This window comes from Myotis myotis, unplaced genomic scaffold (genome assembly GCF_014108235.1).
Source record: "Myotis myotis isolate mMyoMyo1 unplaced genomic scaffold, mMyoMyo1.p scaffold_m19_p_10, whole genome shotgun sequence".
Lineage (NCBI taxonomy): Eukaryota > Metazoa > Chordata > Mammalia > Chiroptera > Vespertilionidae > Myotis > Myotis myotis.
In genome coordinates this window covers 69,549,734-69,571,059 of record NW_023416314.1, presented here as the reverse complement: position 1 = coordinate 69,571,059, position 21,326 = coordinate 69,549,734, and the positions used below count along the sequence as shown (strand labels likewise).

Here is a 21,326-nt window from a genome sequence, read left to right as displayed (position 1 = left end):
TTGTATTGGCAAAAAATAGCCCCCAAATCTCGGTGCTATTCTCACTTGTCTAGAGAAGCTTATTGATGTCAACTAAATTAATTGAGGGCATATTCAAAATCCTTGTCTTCCTTCATAAAGGATTCTCAGGCTTCTTCAGTACATTAAATTCTCCTTTCTCCTACATGGAATCTAGATGGAAATATTAGAAAAATCCATTGTGTTATTTTCTTCTCAACAGAAGCAATTAGTTGCTCAAAAAATTCACATAGAAGAGAATGAGGACAGAGACACAGGACTGGAACAAAGACATAATAAAGAAGATCCAGACTGCATCAAAGCCAAGGTGCCCTTAGGGGACCTGGATCTGTATGATGGCACATACATAACTTTGGAGAGCAAAGACATCAGGTAAAGATATTCTCTTCTCTCCCCCCAAAGTATGTTTTCTTGAACAGATCTTTCTCAAATCAATAAATTCTTTCTCAATGAGAATGAGCTTCAACCACAGATAAGTTTATTGAAATTTGAAAGTTCAAAGTACATACTATTGAAGATATTTAATACCACAGCAGTAAATTGAACAATGTATAGCAAAAGAAATACGAATGACTAATAAGCATGTAGAAGACATATTTCTCAGTAATGATAAAGTACGTACAAATTAAAACATTTAGATAGTTTTCATCTATCAAACTGGTAAAAATATGGAGAGGCTATCAACAGAAATGTAAATTGATTTGATATTTCCAGAAAGAATTTAGCAGTGTTATATTAGTTTTTAAAAAGTCCCTTATCTTAACATTCTCTTACCAGCCTATTTTCTCTCTCACTCTTGATTTATCTCCTTTAACTTGAACTCCCAAAATGTTTGACTCTAACAACACTGAAAAAGTGATGAATGTTGAGTAATACTGGTTGTAATGTTCAGATGTTTTGAGAATATAGTTCAATTAGGGAAAAATTGGACATTTCTTCACCTTTCATTTATTGCTTCTTGCTTCTTGATTTTAGCCCTGAAGATTATATAGATACAGAATCTCCTGTCCCTCCAGACCCTGAGCAACCTGATTGCACTAAAATTCTAGAACTTCCATATAGTATACATGCTTTCCAGCACTTGCGAGTAAGTAGAGAGCTGTGGGACTTTTTTTAGTACATTTTTACAAATTTAGTCTCTTGTTTATAAATACTCTTTTTCTTTTCCTTTCACATAGCTTTATAATTTTACAAACATCTTGTATTTTTTAAAATTCCTTCAAAATAAATGTTATTAGATACCGAATTGTAGTCTTTTATAATCTCCTTTTTCAATTTTTGTTCTTTTTCAGGGTGTACAAGAGAGAGTTAATCTTTCTGCACCACTATTACCTAAAGAAGATCCAATCTTCACATATTTATCTAAACGATTAGGAAGGAATATAGATGACATAGGTCACCTCATTCATGAAGGCCTACAGAAGGTAAGTCATCACTGACTTAAAGAGCCAGGAAACTCTGTGAACAGGAGATATTTTACTCTCAGGAAACACCTGCCGAGCTTGTTTCTATCTAGAGAGTGGTTTTAAATTGAGGTTCCATTAATAGAAACTGTAAAGTTTAAAGCTAAAGAAAAACATTGGTAATCCAGTGCCATTACCCAGGAAGGAATGCTAAAAAGATGTATTTAAGCTAATTCATAAAAGAAAATTATCCTGCTGAAACCGGTTTGGCTCAGTGGATAGAGCGTCGGCCTGCGGACTGAAAGGTCCCAGGTTCGATTCCGGTCAAGGGCATGTACCTGGGTTGTGGGCACATCCCCAGTAGGAGATGTGCAGGAGGCAGCTGATCGATGTTTCTCTCTCATCGATGTCTCTAACTCTCTATCTCTCTCCCTTCCTCTCTGTAAAAAATCAATAAAATATATTTTTTTAAGAAAATTATCCTATCTAATAAAAGAGAAACATGGTAATTGGCGTATGACTGCTACCCTTCCCATTGGCTAATCAGGGCAATATGCAAATTAACTGCCAGCCAAGATGGCGGCCGGCAGCCAGGCAGCTTGAAACTAACATGAGGCTTGCTTGCCTCAGTGACGGAGGACTCCAACGTTCCCCGCCTGCTGCTGCAGGCCTCTGAGCTGCAACTCTAAGCAACTATGTAACAAATATAGAAGCTAAACAAAACCCCAGAAACCTGCTTTAGTCCGTTGAGCTTCAGCCAGCAGGATCGCAACATTGTAAGCAAAGGCCAGAAACCTACTTTCAGCAGCGGAGGCCTAAGAGCTGGAGCCAAGCCTCAAAGCTAAAGCTGGTCCAGAATAAAAAAAGAAAAAAGAAAAAAAGGAGCGGTTGGGAGCTTCAGTCACCCCCAGCCTGAAAACAGCCCTCAGCCCCTCACCCAGACTGGCCAGGCACCCCAGTGGGGACCCCCACCCTGAAGGGTGTATGACCAACTGCAAACAGCCATCGGCCCCTCACCCAGGCTGGCCAGGCACCCCAGTGGGGACCCCCACCCTGAAGGGTGTGTGACCAGCTAAAAACAGCCATCATCCCCTCACCTGGCTGGCCAGGCACCCCAGTGGGGACCCCCACCCTGATCCAGGACACCCTTCAGGGCAAACCAGCCGGCACCCACCCATGCACCAGGCCTCTACCCTATATAGTAAAAGGGTAATATGCCTCCCAGCACCGGGATCAGTGGAGCCGCGAGGCCTCCCGACACCGGGATCAGCGTGACAGGGGGCAGTGCCCAAACCCCCTGATCGCCCTGCGGCTCTGTGTGTGACGGGGCGGGACCACAACCTCCCTATCCACCCTGCTCTGTTCATGACAGGGGAAGGCGCCCCAACCCCCTGATCAGCCCTGCGGCTCTGTGTGTTACAGGGTGTGGTGCCCCAACCCCCTGATCGGCCCTGCTCTGTGTGTGACAGGGTGCGGCGCCCCAACCCCCCCCCTCCCGCCCCCCCCCCCCCCGGGCCGTGCTCTGTGTGTGACGGGGTAGAGCCATAACCTCCCCATCGGCCCTGCCCTGAGTGTGAGAGTGGCGGCACCCCAACCCCCTGATCGGCCCTGCTCTGTGGGTGATAGAGGGCGGCACCCCAACCCCCTGATGGTCCCTGCTCTGTGCGTGACAGGGGGCAGCGCCCCAACCCCCTGATTGGTCCTGCTCTGTGCGTGACAGGGTACAGAGCCCCAACCCCCCTGATGGGCCTTGCTCTGTGAGTGACAGGGGGCGGTGCCCCAACCCTCTGATTGGCCCTGCTCTGTGCGTGACAGGGTGTGGTGCCGCAACCTCCCCATCGACCCTGCCTTGAGTGTGACAGGGGACGGTGCCCCAACCCCCCAATCGGCCCTACCCTGAGCGTGACTGAGGGTGGCATCACAACCTCCCGATCGCCCTGCTCTGTGCATGACAGGGGGCAGCGCCCCAACTCCCCAATCGGCCCTGCTCTGAGCCCGACCAGGGGCTGCACCTAGGGATTGGGCCTGCCCTCTGCCACCCGGGAGCAGGCCTAAGCCAGCAGGTCGTTATCTCCCGAGGGGTCCCAGGCTGCGAGAGGGCACAGGCCGGGTAAGGGAACCCCCTCCCTCCCGAGTGCACAAATTTTTGTGCACCGGGCCTCTAGTATATAATATAAGCAACAGAGCTTATAGGTTTGAGTATGTATTTTGAATGTGAAAGAAAATTTAACGTTAGAGTCTTTGCTATATCTCCACATAATACATAGATGATCATTATTCTCTGAACATGAAGAAGAATCACCACCAACAATAAAATATTCTTTTAGTTTTTTCTTTTAAGGTGACATCTACTTTAAAAAATGAAACAGGTAATTGTGCAACAGGACTCAAGAATTTAAATGTAACAATCAGGATAACTTGTGGGAATTAGAAAATGGTTTTTGCTCTTCTCTATGCCCAAAGAGTACATTAAAATGTAGGCTTGTTCCTCAGCATTATTATAGTGGTATTAAGTAAAATGTATAATTGCAACATTTATATACATACAATTTATTCACATACATTGTATATTTATGATTATTAAGATACATTAGATATGATATATATGATTATTTTTGTTGCTAAGTTACCATCTTCATCTTGTTTTTCTGAAGATAATGTAAAACATTGCATTCCCAGAACTTGATGAGTAATAAGGGAAACTGACCTAGGATTTAAAATATCCTTCAGTAGTTCAAGAGAGAGATGAAGATAGTTTAGACTAGAATGGTTAGTTTTGGGAATGAAGGAATTATTTCAAGAAATGGTTTAAAAGTTTAGAATCTGATGAATTAGAACGGGGAATGAGAGAAAAAGAGGAATCAAGGATAATATCTAAATTTTTGGCTTGAACAACTTGAAGGAGGAGCAGGGTGGGGGTGAGAGAAAAGAAGATAGAGTTCTGTTTTGACTGTGTTGATTTTGAAATACCTGTATGAGTCTGGAATTTCAAAAGAGACTAAAAAGGGATCCGGAAGAATATGATCCTAAGAGACAAGAGAAAAAAAGTGTTCCAAAGAAGGAGGGAGTAATTAACTGATATTTTAACATTTATAAATTTGGGGAGAGATTTTATAAGAAATCCTACGGAAAGATTTTTTTTTAAAAATATATTTTATTGACTTCCCACAGAGAGGAGGGGAGAGGGATAGAGAGTTAGAAACATTGATGAGAGAGAAACATCGATCAGCTGCCTCCTGCACACTCCCCACTGGGGATGTGCCCGCAACCAAGGTACATGCCTTTGACAGGAATTGAACCTGGGACCCTTGAGTCCATAGGCCCACGCTCTATCCTCTGAGCCAAACCGGTCAGGGCAAGATTTTTCTAAATGATTTATTTTTCTCTCCTAATATGTGTAAAATATTCTGCTTATCCTGATGTTTTGAGAAATTCATGTAGAATTTTAATTAATCTTTTTGTTCCAGTTTACAATATAAAGTCTGAAAATTAGATAAAAATCAAAGTATCTGATTATTTAAAGGACATTTTTCTCAAAAGGTTATCTATTGAAAAAGAGGCTCAGCCGAAACCGGTTTGGCTCAGTGGATAGAGCGTCGGCCTGCGGACTGAAGGGTCCCAGGTTCGATTCCGGTCAGGGGCATGTACCTGGGTTGCGGGCACATCCCCAGTAGGAGATGTGCAGGAGGCAGCTGATCGATGTTTCTCTCTCATCGATGTTTCTAACTCTCTATCCCTCTACTTTCCTCTCTGTAAAAAATCAATAAAATATATTTTTAAAAAAAAAAAAAAAGAAAGAAAAAGAAAAAGAGGCTCAATCCCAAGATATAAGTCAATTGTGAAAGAACAATTCAACTGACTGCACATAGTGCTCAAGTCTTTAGTTACATCACTTGAAAATCATACATTCCTTTGAAGTAGAATATATAGGCTGATTAAGATAGAATTATACTTAGTTTTAATCTTAAAAATAACAACTTTGAAAATAAAATAATTGGTGCTTGTAAAAAGTGAGATTATATTTAAAAATCTATCAATCTATGAAGCAGAAATTATAATTTAAAAACTCAGAGATAATTACTGTTTTATAATATATTCTTTTGGATTTTTATTTTTACACATCTGTATAGTTAAAACTTAACTATTCTCATAGGACAAATTGCTAATAGTGGAGTTGTGGGGCTGAAGGGTTATCACATTCTTAAGGCCTTTTACATACATGTTGTCAAATTGTCCTACAGAAATACTAGACTGTACTAACCTAACATTTCTACAGTTAATATCTGAACTTAATATACAGTGTAGTCAGTATTGGCATTCTTTTTAGTCCTTACCAATTTTTATTTTTAAAATATATATATTTTTTTAATTTCAGAGAGGAAGGGAGAGGGAGAGATAGAAACATTAATGATGAAAGAGAATCATTGGTCAGCTGCCTCCTGCACGTCCCCTACTGGGGATAGAGTCTGCAACCTGGGCATGTGCCCTTGCTGGGAATCGTGACCTCCTGCTTCATAGATCGATGCTCAACCAATGAACCACACTGGCTGGGCATTCTTTGCCAGTTTTTGAAAAGAAACTTGTATCTTTTTCATTTCTAATTTTTTTGTTAAGTTTTACATCATTTCACCTGCCAATTAGCCATTGTTTCATATTTTTTAGTTGTTTGTGGTTTTGGTCCATGATCTCTTATTTGTTAGTTGGTTTGTTTGTTTGATCTGTTTAGATTTTTTATGAGCTCCTTATAATAAAAAAAAGAACTCCTTTTTATGTTGACAAAATAATACACTATTATAAATGTATTATAGTGTGAAGACTTAAATTAGACTCTGAACACAAAAGAGAAAATGGCAAATATTCAGCATAAGCCTGTCATTTGATTACGTATGTACCTTCAGTCAGATATTAATAGGAAACTTTAAAATATGTTAATTTCAGAAATTCCATGGTAAAGCAACTGGCATCTCTAAGTATGTTGATTCCTAACTTCCAAAGTCCTGAAATAAGTAAGACCCTTTAAATTGTGGCCAGTTGGTGGGCTTTTCAGCTTTGTTTCCTCCTTAGAATGATAGCCTGTGGTTGTATGGTCTCTCTGTGGAGATCACACCTGATGCACTTGCACACTGGTGACCAGGAGGCTCTCTTGACAGGTGTAGCTTATTTGTACTTTGTCTCATGCTTTATCTCTACTATAAGTCTTGCTTTTCATTTTATATTTCAGAAGAGACAGTAGTAAAGGTGCTCATTTGTAACATTCTGAGTTAAGAAACTACCTTGAGTTATGTTTGATTGTCATTTTATTTGTTTAATCTCTAGAACTCTTCCTCATGGGTACTGTATAACATGGCTTCATTTTACTGGAGAATAAAGAATGAGCCATATCAGGTAGTGGAATGTGCCATGCGAGCACTTCACTTTTCTTCCAGGTAAGTTTCCTCCCCTTCTCTACCTTGCATTTTCCACATAGCTTGGGCTCTTAAAGAAACAAAACATAAGAAAACAATAAAAATTAAAAAAAGAAAACAATAAGAAGCATTGTGTTATACTTATTTCTCCTTTATTCCTATTCAAAGAAATTAGTCCCATCACAAAAAAATGACAAATTTCAAAGACTTCAAAGTAATAATAGCATAATATACTTCTGATTTCCATTAGGGAAAAATATATATATAATGTAGATGCCCTCTGATTCACTTGTGACTTCAATGCAAGGACTTTGGAGAAATTATTATAGATTAAATGTATTTAGGCCTCATAGATAAGGCCTAAATATATTTTAAAATCACAGAATGTCTTCCAGACCTTTCTCCATCCCCCGCACCCCCCCCCCCTTATTTTTGCGGTAAAAATTATAGCCATCAGATTGAGTAAGCACCATCAAGTATGTAAAAATGAAACATGATTTTGTTAAATTGTTTTCTCATCTGTAAGTATACAGAAAGTTATGCCCCTAAGCTCAATAACTTTGAATGTTATTTTCTCTTGTCGGGTAGTTGTGCATAATTGTGGAACATACGCTTCTTTCCTAACATCTGATTACTCTCTCCTTCTCTTTTAGGCACAATAAAGACATTGCCCTGGTCAACTTGGCAAATGTGCTGCACAGAGCACACTTCTCTGCTGATGCTGCTGTTGTGGTCCACGCAGCACTGGACGATAGTGACTTCTTCACCAGCTATTACACTTTGGGAAATATATATGCAGTAAATACAACTTTTTGTTTTCATGAGTCAAATTGGTTGCTGTTTTCTTTTCAATAAAAAATACCTTTTCCTTTCCTCTTTTGGTCCAAATAAGGGAAAGCGGATGGAAATGAATTAGGGGGGAAATCTCAACACAATAATGTATCATAATTGTCCCAGCCTCTTGACAAAAAGAAAAATAAATTGATAGGAATATTAAATTTCTGCAGAGCATACCTCTTAAGATAGCAATACTTCCCAATTAAGCCATGCTATAGCATGTTTTTATGTTGTGGATATTTGGCCACTGATCAAAATACTATTCATTGTAGAGTGAGATATAGGGGTGATCTTATAAATTATTAGGGGATTTGGACAGATGCAAACAGGCTGTGGCTGACGTTTTTCCCATATGTGTTTGTTTTTGCTTTTGTCTCTTCAGATGCTTGGGGAGTATAACCACTCAGTGCTCTGTTATGACCATGCTTTGCAGGCCAAACCTGGGTTTGAGCAAGCTCTAAAAAGGAAGCATGCTGTCCTGTGTCAGCAAAAACTCGAGCAGAAATTGGAAGCTCAACATAGGTAATTGGGAGAAAAAATGTCCCTGAAGCACTAGCACCATAGAACCTTAACTTAGCCCTGTGGATGGTGATCTCAGTGTTAATATTTTCATTAGAATTAAGGAAAACACCTTTTCACTACTGCTAGTCGTATCCCTTTTCTCCAAATCCAGCATGTTTAGTACAATTTGGTGGTGGTATAGAGGAATCTCTTTAACAGCATGGATTTTAGGAACTAGAGAATGCTTGCAGTAAATGCTGTCATTTAGAGCTTTACAGTTTTAAACATCATTACTTTTGTGAAGTCAGATGGAGGTGCTGCAGGATAATCAGTAATTATAGTGTTTAAGTTTGTATATTTTTACTAGAGGCCCGGTGCATGAAAATTCATGCGCTGGAAGGGAGAGTCCCTCAGCCCAGCCTGCCCCCTCTCACAGTCCAGGAGCCCTCAGGGGCTAGAGGCGACCAGCGATTGGGGGAAGGTGACACCCCATCACACCTCTGCTGCTGCCACTGCCAGCAGCGCAAGCCTCAGCTGGCCCTGGTTACCTGAGCCTCGGGCCAGCCCTGGGTAGCTGGGGGGCTGAGGGGACTGGGGAACTCCAGAGGCAGGCATGTGAAGCCACCCTGCCACACCTGCCACCCCGGCAGAACTGAGGGGACTGGGAGCCACCATCTTGTGGTTGTGGGCATCCCTATCTTTGAGGGCATGGCAGTCTCTTAGCATATTCCCTCCTTATTGGCTATGGGTGTCGCCATCTTTGAGGGTGGGGCAGTCAATTAGCATATTTCCTCCTTATTGGCTGTGCCACTGCCATCTTTGCGATGGTGTTAGGGTCAATTAGCATATTCCCTCTTTATTAGATAGGATAATACACTGTCAGTGAAATCACTTGCACATGCTGTGATCTTTTCTCCCCTTTGACTCCTAGTGCTGAGCTATTGTTATGTTAGTTAAGTGAGGTTGAGAGTTGAGAGACCTCAACCTCACTTAATCAGAAGTGTGTAAGTTGTACAGCAATGGAATTCTGTTGCACTTGGTCCTTGCAGTATACTTAATAAAAGTATTTGATTCAACAGATTATAGGGCCAGTTAAGAAACAGCCCATAACTTAGAAGTGAATTGTTTATCACATATAGAATTAGCCTTAATGTTTTAAGTCTACTTTCATTATTGGGGAATTAAATGGCGAGTTGGAACTCATTAAACCTTTGTATTTGCTTATTTTGCAGTCTGTTTAGAGCATATTGTAGTAAGAAGGAAAGAATGACAGCTTGCTTGTTTATACCTGGCTTCTATTACACCTGATTAGATCTTTCCCTGGCTGAGCTTCTTCCAAGATTGTGCTCTAAAGAATCGAATTGATTCTTTCTTATACAATCTGCACAGCTCCTAAATCTCCATATGTTACAATGTAATAGGTAATAAGATTTTTGTGACTACATATAATCAGGGAGCTGATTTGATACCAGGTGGTCGAGAATATTCGTTTCTAAAGCAAAGTTTCTGTGGTTTATTCCAAATTCTGTAAACCAAGGAGATAGCATGTGAGAACAAGGTAGAGTGGTCCTTACCCTCAACCTTGTCTTTAGGCAGGATCAAAGAGGATTCCAGAAAGGCTTTGACAGTCAGTGGAACTAACACAAACTTTGTGGAGGGAGACAGAATTGTTAAATATGTAAAAGTTAATCGTATATTGTTATGCATCTTTTTTGGTACCTGAAAAGTCCAATACACCATTTATTTAATGTCAAGGTAGTTGTATTTAAGGGGAGAATTTTGCATTTGCCTTTTTGCCCCTAAGTTTTAATAAAACAATAGCATCTATTTAGCCTCATTATTCTTGAACTTCATGGTACAGTGACTGTACGTTAAAAGAAAGGAAAAAAAAAACCCCTGGCAATTGTTACTGAGAACCAGAAAATCTATGCATGTAAGTGGGTTTAAAATTCACAATTTTAAAGCTCGGTAACTTCTTCCTGATGTTAAAAATGTTAAGATCCCTCCAGCGAACACTGAATGAGTTGAAAGAGTATCAAAAGCAGCATGACCACTACCTGAGACAGCAGGAGATACTGGAAAAACATAAGCTGATTCAAGAAGAGCAAATCTTAAGAAATATCATCCATGAGACACAGATGGCAAAAGAGGCACAATTAGGTAAGTACTGATTCCAAATAACTGAAGACAGGTTAGGAAATTCACTTCCAGCATGCTTTACATCCGTAACTTTCATAAAGCAGTATAAAGTTGTGCTTATGACTTCCTTTGCTCTTAAAATCCAGCGTCATCATAGCAGGTATACCAGCAGGCCAGGGGTCCCTGTGCCTTTTTTAAATTCACATTTTAAAGTAAAAGTGAAATTTTTTAGATCCTAGTCTTAACAATGGTTATTTACCCTCTGTGGCTTACATTAATACTTCTCCAACTTCAATATGCACATCAGTCTCCTGGAGATCTTGTTAAAATGCAGGTTCTGACTAAGTAGGTCTGAGAATGGGCCTGAGTCTGTATTTCTAACAAGCTCCCATTTGATGCCAGTCTCTGCTGGTCTGAAAACACTGCAACTCAAGCCTACGCCAAGTAAAACAAGCTGGACACACCTTAGGAACTAAGTATCCACCCTCTTCAGTCAACACTGGCAACAAGGCTAAATAAATACCTTTTTTTTTCTCCCTTAAAAACAAATGTTTCGTTTTCGAAGTAAGATTTTAGATTAGAATTTGGCTCCAGCAGGAATTCTTAATTTGGGTCAGTGGATTAATTTTAGGGAATTTTGGAATTCTCCCCAGAATTATACTTAGAATTGTGTTTGTGCATAATTTTTTTTTTTTTCTGGGAAGAGGGTATATAACTCTTTTTAAAATCTCTTGAGTCTGTGGTCCCACTGGTCTAAGAAAACTTGGGTTGGCAGGAAGTCAGTGATTTGGTTGTATCTAAAATGTTTCATGTCTGATTAAACCCTAAGAGAGCAGATCTCACAGCTTGACACCAAAGAATAAGTTAATAGAATTCCTTATAGTACACCTTTCTCCCTTGATAAATATATTCGCCTACAAAGCCTCTTAACCTCTGAACCTTAGCGGTGATCATTTATAGTTCATTTTATATTCCATCTAACAAGTATTCTTTGCTATTTTGAGTCTAAAGAGTATGTTTAGTCCTTGGGATTATTTATTCCTCAATTTGTACTGAAGTGCAACCAGAGCTTTTATGTATAAATCTGAAGCAGGATTATGAAATAAATAAAGCAAATTCTCTCCAGAGAGATGGCCGAAGTCTCTTAAAGCAATGTAGTGAATAGATTTTACAATCATGGAATGTAATTGCCATGATTATCTAGTGGAGCCCCTTTGATTTGTAGATGGAGCAGGCGAGACTTCTTTAGAATGATTTAATTTAATGAACCATTAATTAGTGTTCCCCTGTGTAAGTTCCTCCTATGTAAGTACTCTGCCAGGCTCTGAAGAATATAGAGTTGAAACTAAATGATTTAGACTAAGAAAATCATGTTGGCATTGCTGATCTTTTTCATCTATTTAATTTTCTTCCTTATTCCAGGAAATCATCAGATATGCCGTCTGGTCAACCAGCAGCATAGTTTACATTGCCAGTGGGACCAACCTGTGCGCTACCATCGTGGAGACATCTTTGAAAATGTGGATTATGTTCAGGTCTCTTTCTTGTTCTCTTCTAGAGTAACATTGCTTCTCCCCTCCACCCCCCTTCTTGATTTTTTGTATATTTGATCCCTAACATTTATGACTCTCATTTAGGGTTTTGAGTATCCGTTACGTTTTTGAAGTCAGATTTTATAGGAAGTACTCAGTTCCTCCATGAGTGATATTTCTATTTGCCAAAGAATATGCCTTCTATCCATTCCTTTTCCCCATGTCTTTCGTGCACTATCCCATCCTGGACCCATTCTCTTATCTAACAAGATTTTAGAAATACACTGTCTTGTGAGACAATCAGACATTGTTTTACCTTGGTTTGGAAGAAGGCTATATATATTTGGGATTGGTTGTACAATAGTCTATAATGCCTAACTGATAGCTATATTAAAATCTTAAGATCCTTTCTTAAGTTCCCTTGCCTCTACCCAAAGAACACTAATTTTATAGAGTAGTTATCATTTTAGTCTAGATAGGAAGTATACAGTAATGAACCAAACCTTGAAATCAGCTAATCTTTAAACCTGAAAGAGACTAAATCATAGAAAGAAAATGAAGGGACAGGAGCACAAACCAATAGCATAGTTGATTGAAAGTTGCTAACTGTTCATTATCTATGAGAGAATACTGTTGGGGCATAGTTCTGAGAATTAAAAGATCTGATTGCTTTATTACTGACCTACTTTCTGATTTCCTACTAATTTTCAATATTCACTAAATGTTTTGAGTTAAATCTTAGTCACAACTCCTTTTCCGCTTCCAGTTTGATTGAACTTTTCATTTTCTAGTTTGGTGAAGATTCATCAACCTCCAGTATGATGTCTGTGAACTTTGATGTTCAGACAAATCAGAGTGATGTCAGTAATTTGGTCAAGTCTCCGCCTGTAGCCCATTCTGTTCTCTGGATCTGGGGCAGGGACTCTGATGCATATAGGGTAAGTTAATAGAGGATGATGGAGACATTTTCTCAGACAGACAAGCTCTTTTAAAGCGGTGGCTCTCAACTTCACTGATTAATATGGCCCTCGTCACAGTTCAGCTTAGTTTAGCAAGCACTTATTAAACTCCTATTAAATGGAAGGCTTTGGCTAGGTAGTCGATAAGTAAGACACTGGGTCTGCCCTGAGCTCTGGGTATGGTTTCCAACTCTAACAAGTTTCTAAACTTGACTTAAACATATGCCTGTATTTACTTTTATAATCAGCATGCTTTTATTGAGCTTCCAACTGTGTACCAGGCTACTACTATCAAAATAGTACGCCAATTCCTTGCTCTGCTGGAGCTTACATTCTAGCAGAAGATACAGATAATAAACAAGTTAATAAAGAAATATTTCTAGGCTAAGAAATTTAGTCAATGGAAATACCAAGATATAAGGACAGAGACCACGTATTTTTTATTCACTATTAAATTTTCAGAATTTAATTGTTTTTATTCTAACAGAATTGATATAGCCACTTAGATTTAGTTATGTGTACTATAAATTCCCCCAAAGTTTGATAGCTTTGGGATATAAGTTTAATAAGCCTTTATATTTAGAAAAATGAACATTTTACAAATCAATAATAATTGTTAAACATTGGTATTGGGAAAGAAGAGGTCTTAGTTCAAGGAAAAACAGTTTTATAAGTATATGTGTGCTTTCAGGTACACATCACAAATTTCCCCTCAAATTGGCTTTAACAAAAGAAAATTTGCCTCATGTTATAGGAACTCCAGAGATAGGGCAGAATTTGGATTTGGTTGATGCAATGGTCCAGTGATGTCACCAGTGACCCATTTCATTCCTTTTTCTTAAATTTGCCATCACAGTGTTGGTTTCATCCGAAAGCTTGTCTTGTTCATGAGGTGACAGCCAGCAGCAACTAGAGCAACACGTTTTTTGTTCTTATGGGGCCTGAGAAACTCAGACTGGCTTCTCTTTCCCAGAGCCCCAAGCAAGCCTCTCCTTGTGTCTCATTGGCTCAGCTGACTTAGGCCTGCCCAACCCTGAACCAGTCTGTGGTAAAGCAGGTAGAATTACTGATTTAGACTAATAACCTGCAGTAAAGGGAATATTATAGAATCAACCAAAATGTCTGCATTTATCTTAAAGTACTATTGTTTAATTATCCTAGTATATTTGTGTTCTTTTTAAAAGTTCATTTAGCATGTTGAAATATTGAATCCAAAGAAATTAATGAAGAACTTTCTTTTTTTATTAGGACAAACAGAATATTCTGTGGCCTAAAAGAGCAGATTGTGCAGAAAGCTATCCTAGAGTCCCTGTTGGCGGAGAATTGCCAACCTATTTTCTTCCTCCAGAAAACAAAGGACTCAGGCAAGTGCTGATGGATTGGCAAAGCACTTGATTCTGCATGATTGTCATCTGGCAGTTCTTTGAGAGCACCAGCCTTGGACTTGAAAGGTTAAGTCTTTATCTTGACATCACCCAAACTTTGAAAATATGAAACTTGTTCCTTTTTCTTGTGCCAGGATCCACGAACTCAACAGTGATGATTATTCTTCAGAAGAAGAGGCCCAAACCCCTGACTGTTCCATAACTGACTTCAGAAAAAGCCAGACTCTGTCCTACTTAGTCAAAGAATTAGAGGTCCGCATGGATCTGAAAGCCAAAATGCCAGATGACCATGCACGAAAAGTAAGGCTCACTTAGGCTGGTGTTTATTGCCGTCCATTCTGGGTGACTTCACAAGCATCTTAGGTGGAACAGAAATTTGATAGAAGGCAGTTGTTGAGCTTTAACTTTATAAAACTGAAGGATAGAGTTAAAGAATTGTTGAAATCTTAGAGAAATCAGTCATGCTATTGAAAGGGTGCCCTGAAGGTGTTCCTCCCGGCTGCTGCTGACATAGCCACCTAAGCCCTGTTCCTCTCGCTGAGAAGTCTGCAAGCATGAGTAACTCAGAGCTCTCTGTTGACCTGATGGAGGCCATTCTCACCACTTCGGTTTAGCTTTGTATCCTCCAGAAGTTTGTATAAATTGGAAGCTTGATTCTGTTTCTTGGCTTTGTGAACTCTGTTTTGGGCTTATTTGAGGTCCTTAGGAATTTGTATGAATGTGATAACCACATGCAAACATTTTTTTTTTTATTTTTTTTTCCCCAAACATTTTTATAAATAAGTTACGTTATGTTGTTTTCTTTAATTCTCTTAGTTATGTGTAACTAGGAATGTTTTATTACTGACTACAAATTCTGTATTACATACCATTCCATAGATACAAATGAAAAAATAACCTTTTTACAGAGAAAACAGACCATCACAACGACCTTCTTTTTAAAATTAATTTTAAAACTGCGAACAGTTACTACTTACATTTAACAAACATTTACTGAGGCAAAAACACATTATGTGCTAGGCACTGTTTAGAGTGCTAGGAATGCAAAGATAAATAGACCATGATTCCTGCCTTGGAGTTGCTTACAGTTATATGAATGCTGCAAGAACATAAAGTAGACTAACTGAGGATCTGGTGCTTTTCCAGCTGGGAAAGAGAGCAGGCTTTTATTGCATCAGGAATTGCATACTGTTATCTTCTGAACACTTCCTCACTTGGTTCTGGACACCTAGGTTGACTTCAATGGGGTATGATAGATCACCTTAATAAGTATATGTCTTTTAACACTTTTTAGTTATAGGAAACTAGGGCATACAAGTGAGCAGGTCAACACCTGTTGGTATTTCTATGACCTCATTGTTACATGATTATAAATATCTATTCAAATTAGCTGTTCCTGAGGAGCTCAAGTAGAGACTACTATCTATAGAAATTCTTTTCAAATGTCTTTCCTGTTATATTCAATTGAGTCAGTCTTCCTTTTGTTGTTTTCAGATTTTGCTTTCCCGTATTAATAACTATACTATCCCAGAAGAAGAAATTGGGTCTTTCTTATTTCATGCTATTAATAAGGTGAGTCACATACTTCAGACATCTGAAATTTAAGTGCTTACTAACTGTTAAATAAAAATTAAAATGCATGACTTGGGCTAGTATACACACAATACAATAAATATACAAATGATGTATTGTGGAATTATATACCTGAAACCTGTATAATTTTATTAACCAGTATCACTCCAGTAAATTCAATTAAAATTAAATAAATAAAATAAAAATTAAAAAGGTAGAAAGTGCCTTTAGACAAGTGTTCTCTAAAGCAAAAACAAAATTGCCAGGCCGGTGTGCCCTAGTGGTTGAGCTTCGACCCATGAACCAGGAGGTCAGGGTTCAATTCCCATTCAAAGCACAAGCCCAGGCTGGGAGCTTGCTCCCCAGTAGGGGGCATGCAGGAGGCAGCCGATAGATGACTTTCTCTCATCATTGATGCTTCTCTCTCTCTCTCTCTCTCTCTCTCTCTCTCTCTCTCTCTCTCACTCTCTCTCTCTCACTCTCCCTTCTTTCTGAAATCAATAAAAACATTTTAAAATTTATTTAAAAGAATGAAATGCATATGTTGAAAATCCTTTTTAGAAACAAGTGCTGTATTCTTGTACTAACTGAAGTATTTGTGGGTTTTTTCAGCCAAATGCTCCTGTCTGGCTGATACTCAATGAAGCTGGACTCTACTGGAGGGCGGTAGGAAATAGCACTTTCGCTATTGCTTGTCTTCAGAGGGCTTTGAATTTGGCTCCACTTCAGTACCAGGACATTCCTCTGGTGAACTTGGCCAACCTTTTGATTCACTATGGCCTTCATCTCGATGCTGCTAAGCTGCTACTCCAAGCTTTGGCCATCAATAGCTCGGAGGTGAGGTTTTAGGTTCCTTTGTAATCACATATGCTATGTGGGGGTAACTCAGATTCAGAGAAGAATTTGCATATTTCGAGAGGGCATGAAACAGATTTTGTTTTATTTTTGATGTGTTTATTTCTTTATTTTAAATGAGTGAAATTTATAATTATGCAGTTCATTTTTTTTTAAGAAAATTACACTTAAATAAGAATGACATAGCTGCTAAAAATATACTGCCACTTTTTTATGTCAGTCTGAAACATCTGGCTTTTCTTTGTCCTACTCATCGCAACATGCACGCTGCTTAATTTTATACTGTTTTACAACTTTAATTGACACATCTCTATACCAACCAGGCCAGAGCACTAGTTAAAAGTTATTTTGATAAGAACAGAGGTGGAGCCCTAGCTGGTTTGGCTCAATGGATAGAGCATCAGCCTGCAGACTGAAGGGTCCCAGGTTCGATTCCAGCCAAGGGCACATGACTGGGTTGTGGGCTTGATCCCCAGTAGGGGGCGTGCAGGAGGCAGCCAATCAATGATTCTCTCTCATCATTGATGTTTCTATCTCCCTCTCCCTTCCGCTCTAAAATCAATAAAATATATTTAAAAAAAAAAAAGAAGAACAGAGGTAGATTGATATTCATGTCTTGAACCTACCACATGCAGTCCATGGAGTGACATCACTGCTTTGCAGTTAATTACTATATTTCATAGTTTCTTAGAAGCCACTTCTTTTTTTTTCATATTTTAACATCTCAGAAATAAGGATATATGTTACAATTGATATCATCTTAAGTTTGATAAAATATAGTTATAATAAATATGTAATTAAATTGCTTTTATAACTAGTGTCTAAACATTTGTAGGTTTTCTATCCAAAGAAATTTTTAGAAACAGAGTGCATGAGTGGTTAAGTTTTCTTTGAGATATCCCAGAACTAATTTTTTAAGTATGAGAAGAAATATTGCCTTGCTAAGAGTGTCCTTTGAAATCCATAGCTGGATTTTAAGCAAAAGTTTATAATCACTATACTACACAACAAGTCAAGTTGCTGAAGAAGTACGTCAAATATCTCTTGAACATTTATCATGTGCCATGTGTCGTGGGAACAGTGGGAACAGATGCTCTATATGAGATGTGATGAATTGGCCTCCAAATGGAAGGCTGATACAGCTGTGTTCCCCTTGCTACTTTTCACTTTCTGCTGCCACCAGCCAAGGCAATTAGGTAGTATTCTTCTGAAGAAAAGAGAGCTCCTTTATAGATTACTTGCCTTTCCACTTTTGAATATGATACTAAAATATCAGTTGTTATAAACTGTGTATTGAAACAAGAAAAAAAAAATAAACTAATCAGGGTAGATAACCCCAAATAAAACTTAATCAGTACCCCATCCCCAGCTGTCAACATTTGGAAGTATTTCCTTGTTAAGCTTTTCTCCTATGTAAATATTTCATAGTATTGCAACTCTATTGTACTGGTGATATTTAAAACTTATTGTATAAAAATAATTTATTACTGCATAAGTTTTTATAGCCATCAATGTAAATGGTTCTATAAAGGTTCAATGAATTGGTATATCACAGCTTACTGTTCCATTGTTGGATGTTTAGGTTACTGATAGAGTTTAGCTATTGTGAATATGGTTTTCTGCATGAGGCCTTTTCTGTATCCCAGATAATTTTCTTAGTAAAGATAGCTAGCACTGAAATTAGTAAGTCAAGAAGAGAATAAATATTTTAATGACTATAATACAAAATGCCAAGCAGTCCACCAAAAGACTTGGGCCAATATACATTGCCATAATTAAGATTTAACAATATTCATTTCATCTGTATCTTCACCAGAATTGGGCAGTTAAAATAACTGCTAACTTTTACTGTTTGTGTACTAGAGCCAGGTACCATAATGAGCACTACACATAAAATAACTCATTTGATCCTCACAACACTCTATGCGATAGGATTTTCCCATTTGATAGGTAAAGAAACTCGATAAGAGATATATCAAAAATCAGAGCTCAGATTTGAACTCAGGGAGAGAGACCACAGAGCTCACATCTTTAGCCAAGTTACAGTGCCTCTGAATTTACATTTGTATAACAAGTTTCCTTTAAATTTTTTCACTTCACTAACATAAATTTATCTTTTAATTTTTAAAGTAAAAGTGCATGTATGCATGTTGCTCATTTTGTTAGAATTTAGTTGTTTTTAATCTTATATGAACTCATACAATAGTCTTTAGCTTTATCTGTCATGTTAAAATATTTTCTCTCTTGGCCTTTTTGTCTTAGCTTTTAAAAATTGCCCTTAAATTTGTCCATCTTTTTTCTTTTCATTTCTGTTGTTAGATATAAGGTGTCCCCATAAGACATTTGAAAAAAAATTAGTTCTGTTTAGTTTTTGTTTTCTATGACTTGTCTTTATATAATTAACTCAAGTAAACAAAAGTCTTTCCCTATGTTATCTTCTAGATGTATTACGATCTATTTCAAGTTAAGTTTTCTTTATGATGTGAGGTAGGGATCAGAGTTCACTAATCAAAGTTCATATCCACATAGCTATCCAGTTGTTCCAGCACCATATCTTGAGAACACTATCCTTTCCCTATTGAATCACCTATCACCTTTGTTCTGAACTCCAGACTCCTTTACCCAACAGCTTACTTGAGATCTCCACTTCAGTGTTTAAAACACAATCAAAAACTAAAGGCCAAAACTAAGCTTCTTAAAATTGTTCCAATTTGTTCTCCGTCTTCCCCATTTGAGGAAACAGTAAAACCAGGTCCTCAGGACAAAAACTTGGAGCCATCTGTTATACCTTTCTCCACCTCTTAGGGCAAATCCAATGTATTAGCTAACCTTGCTAATTCTATTTTCAAAATATACCTACAATTTCACTACTTATCATAATCTCCACTGCTGTCTAATTTAAACCACCATTATCTTTTTTCTGGATTATTTCAGTGGCCTCCTAACTGGCTTCTCTGCTTTTGGCCTTTGTCCCGTGATAGTCTTCACAATGCAGCAGTCAGTCAGATTTTATGAAAACAAAAACAAAAACAGATGTCATTCATCTCTTCAAATCTCTGCAGTGGTTCTCCATGTAACTCACAGTAAAGGACAAGAATTAATAATGGTGAAGAAGATCCTACGTGACTGTGACCTTGTTTCTTTTTTGAATCCTTTACTCATTCTGTTCTAGCCTCACTTGCCTCCTTGCATTTCCTTGAACATGTTAGCATGGTCCCACCTCAGGGCCCTTGCACTTCCTGTTCTCTCCACTTGGAAAATACTTCAGCTCCCACCAAGATTTCTTCACAGCTTGCTCCTCCATATCTTAACGTTTTTTATAAATACTAACTTTTCGGTAAGCCCTTCCCTTACTACTCTATTTAAAGTGGCACTCCCTGCCCTAACCGGTTTGGCTCAGTAGATAGAGTGTCATGTCAGCCTGCGGACTCAAGGGTCCCAGGTTCGATTCCAGTCAAGGGCATGTACTTTGGTTGCAGGCACATCCCCGGTAGGGGGAGTGCGGGAGGCAGCTGATCGATGTTTCTCTCGTCGATGTTTCTAACTCTCTATCCCTCTCCCTTCCTCTCTGTAAAAAATCAATAAAATATATTTTTAAAAAAATAAATAAAAATAAAAAATAAAATGGCATTCCCACCCTGGCAGGATAGGTAAATTGGTTAGATCATACCAATCTGATATACCAAGGTTGCGGATTCCATCCCTGGACAGGGCACATATAAGAAACAGCCAATTAATGCATGGATAGGTGGAACAACAAATCAACGTTTCTCTCCCCCAAATCAATAAATAACTAAAAATAAAAAAAATGGCACTCCCTTCCCCACTCTAGTATTACTTCTGTCTCTTCCCTGCTTACTTTTCTCCATCACATTTTCTTCATAGTTGTGTAATATTAGACTGTATGATCCACAAAGGCGGGGATTTATCTTTATTATTTCCTGCTGTATCCCCAGTGTCTAAAACAATGTCTGAAACATTAGCACATATTCAGTAATTATTTTCTGGATGAATTCATGTGGTCATAGCAATAATCATAACACTGTTTTCTTATGCAAAATATCAAGACAATTTTGAAATCAAGGATGGGGTTTAATTTTAATTTTAGCTGAGCCTGAACCACTAAGTAATACTTTAAATGTAATTTGAAAATTACGTATTGAGCCTCTTTAATCGAATCTTTTTGTACACCTTGGCTTGGTTAAGTGAGACATTTTAGATGACCTAACAGCCTGAATCAGAAGCAAGTAGTTGGCCGAAACCGGTTTGGCTCAGTGGATGGAGCGTCGGCCTGCGGACTGAAGGGTCCCGGGTTCGATTCCGGTCAAGGGCATGTACCTGGGTTGCGGGCACATCCCCAGTAGGAGATGTGCAGGAGGCAGCCGATCGATGTTTCTCTCTCATCGATGTTTCTGGCTCTCTATCCATCTCCCTTCCTCTCTGTAAAAAATCAATAAAATATATTAAAAAAAAAAAAAGAAGCAAGTAGTTGGATAAATCATAGGTGTTGCTTTTCATAGGGATATATTGTGCAATTTGAGAATAAAACATTCTTAGATCTTTAAAAATATTTTTCATAAAATAAGTGTGGAATAAATGGTTTGTATACAAGCAAATTACAAAAATATTAATTATAGGTATGTTTTAGCTAAAACAACCTAAACTGGATACTTTGGGGTACTTTTAAAAACAAAGTCCCAACAAATAATTGGGAAAAAAT

At 38.4% G+C, this 21,326-nt stretch overlaps 1 protein-coding gene across 10 annotated transcripts in view; it reads left to right on the top strand.

The window, feature by feature from the left end:
- Positions 1 to 21,326, top strand: part of TTC17 (tetratricopeptide repeat domain 17) — a 96,118-nt gene that overhangs the window by 32,903 nt on the left and 41,889 nt on the right. For 7 of the 10 annotated variants that reach the window (XM_036326139.1, XM_036326136.1, XM_036326138.1 and 4 more), the window contains exons 3-15: positions 221 to 390; positions 994 to 1,105; positions 1,311 to 1,442; positions 6,738 to 6,847; positions 7,480 to 7,624; positions 8,046 to 8,185; positions 10,164 to 10,324; positions 11,726 to 11,838; positions 12,627 to 12,773; positions 14,043 to 14,158; positions 14,314 to 14,479; positions 15,674 to 15,751; positions 16,364 to 16,588. In XM_036326139.1, coding sequence (XP_036182032.1) covers positions 221 to 390; positions 994 to 1,105; positions 1,311 to 1,442; positions 6,738 to 6,847; positions 7,480 to 7,624; positions 8,046 to 8,185; positions 10,164 to 10,324; positions 11,726 to 11,838; positions 12,627 to 12,773; positions 14,043 to 14,158; positions 14,314 to 14,479; positions 15,674 to 15,751; positions 16,364 to 16,588 — 1,815 coding nt within the window. Of the gene's footprint in view, positions 1 to 220; positions 391 to 993; positions 1,106 to 1,310; positions 1,443 to 6,737; positions 6,848 to 7,479; positions 7,625 to 8,045; positions 8,186 to 10,163; positions 10,325 to 11,725; positions 11,839 to 12,626; positions 12,774 to 14,042; positions 14,159 to 14,313; positions 14,480 to 15,673; positions 15,752 to 16,363; positions 16,589 to 21,326 lie in introns of those variants that run through there. The other 3 variants (XM_036326143.1, XM_036326144.1, XM_036326141.1) reach the window with 3 other exon arrangements.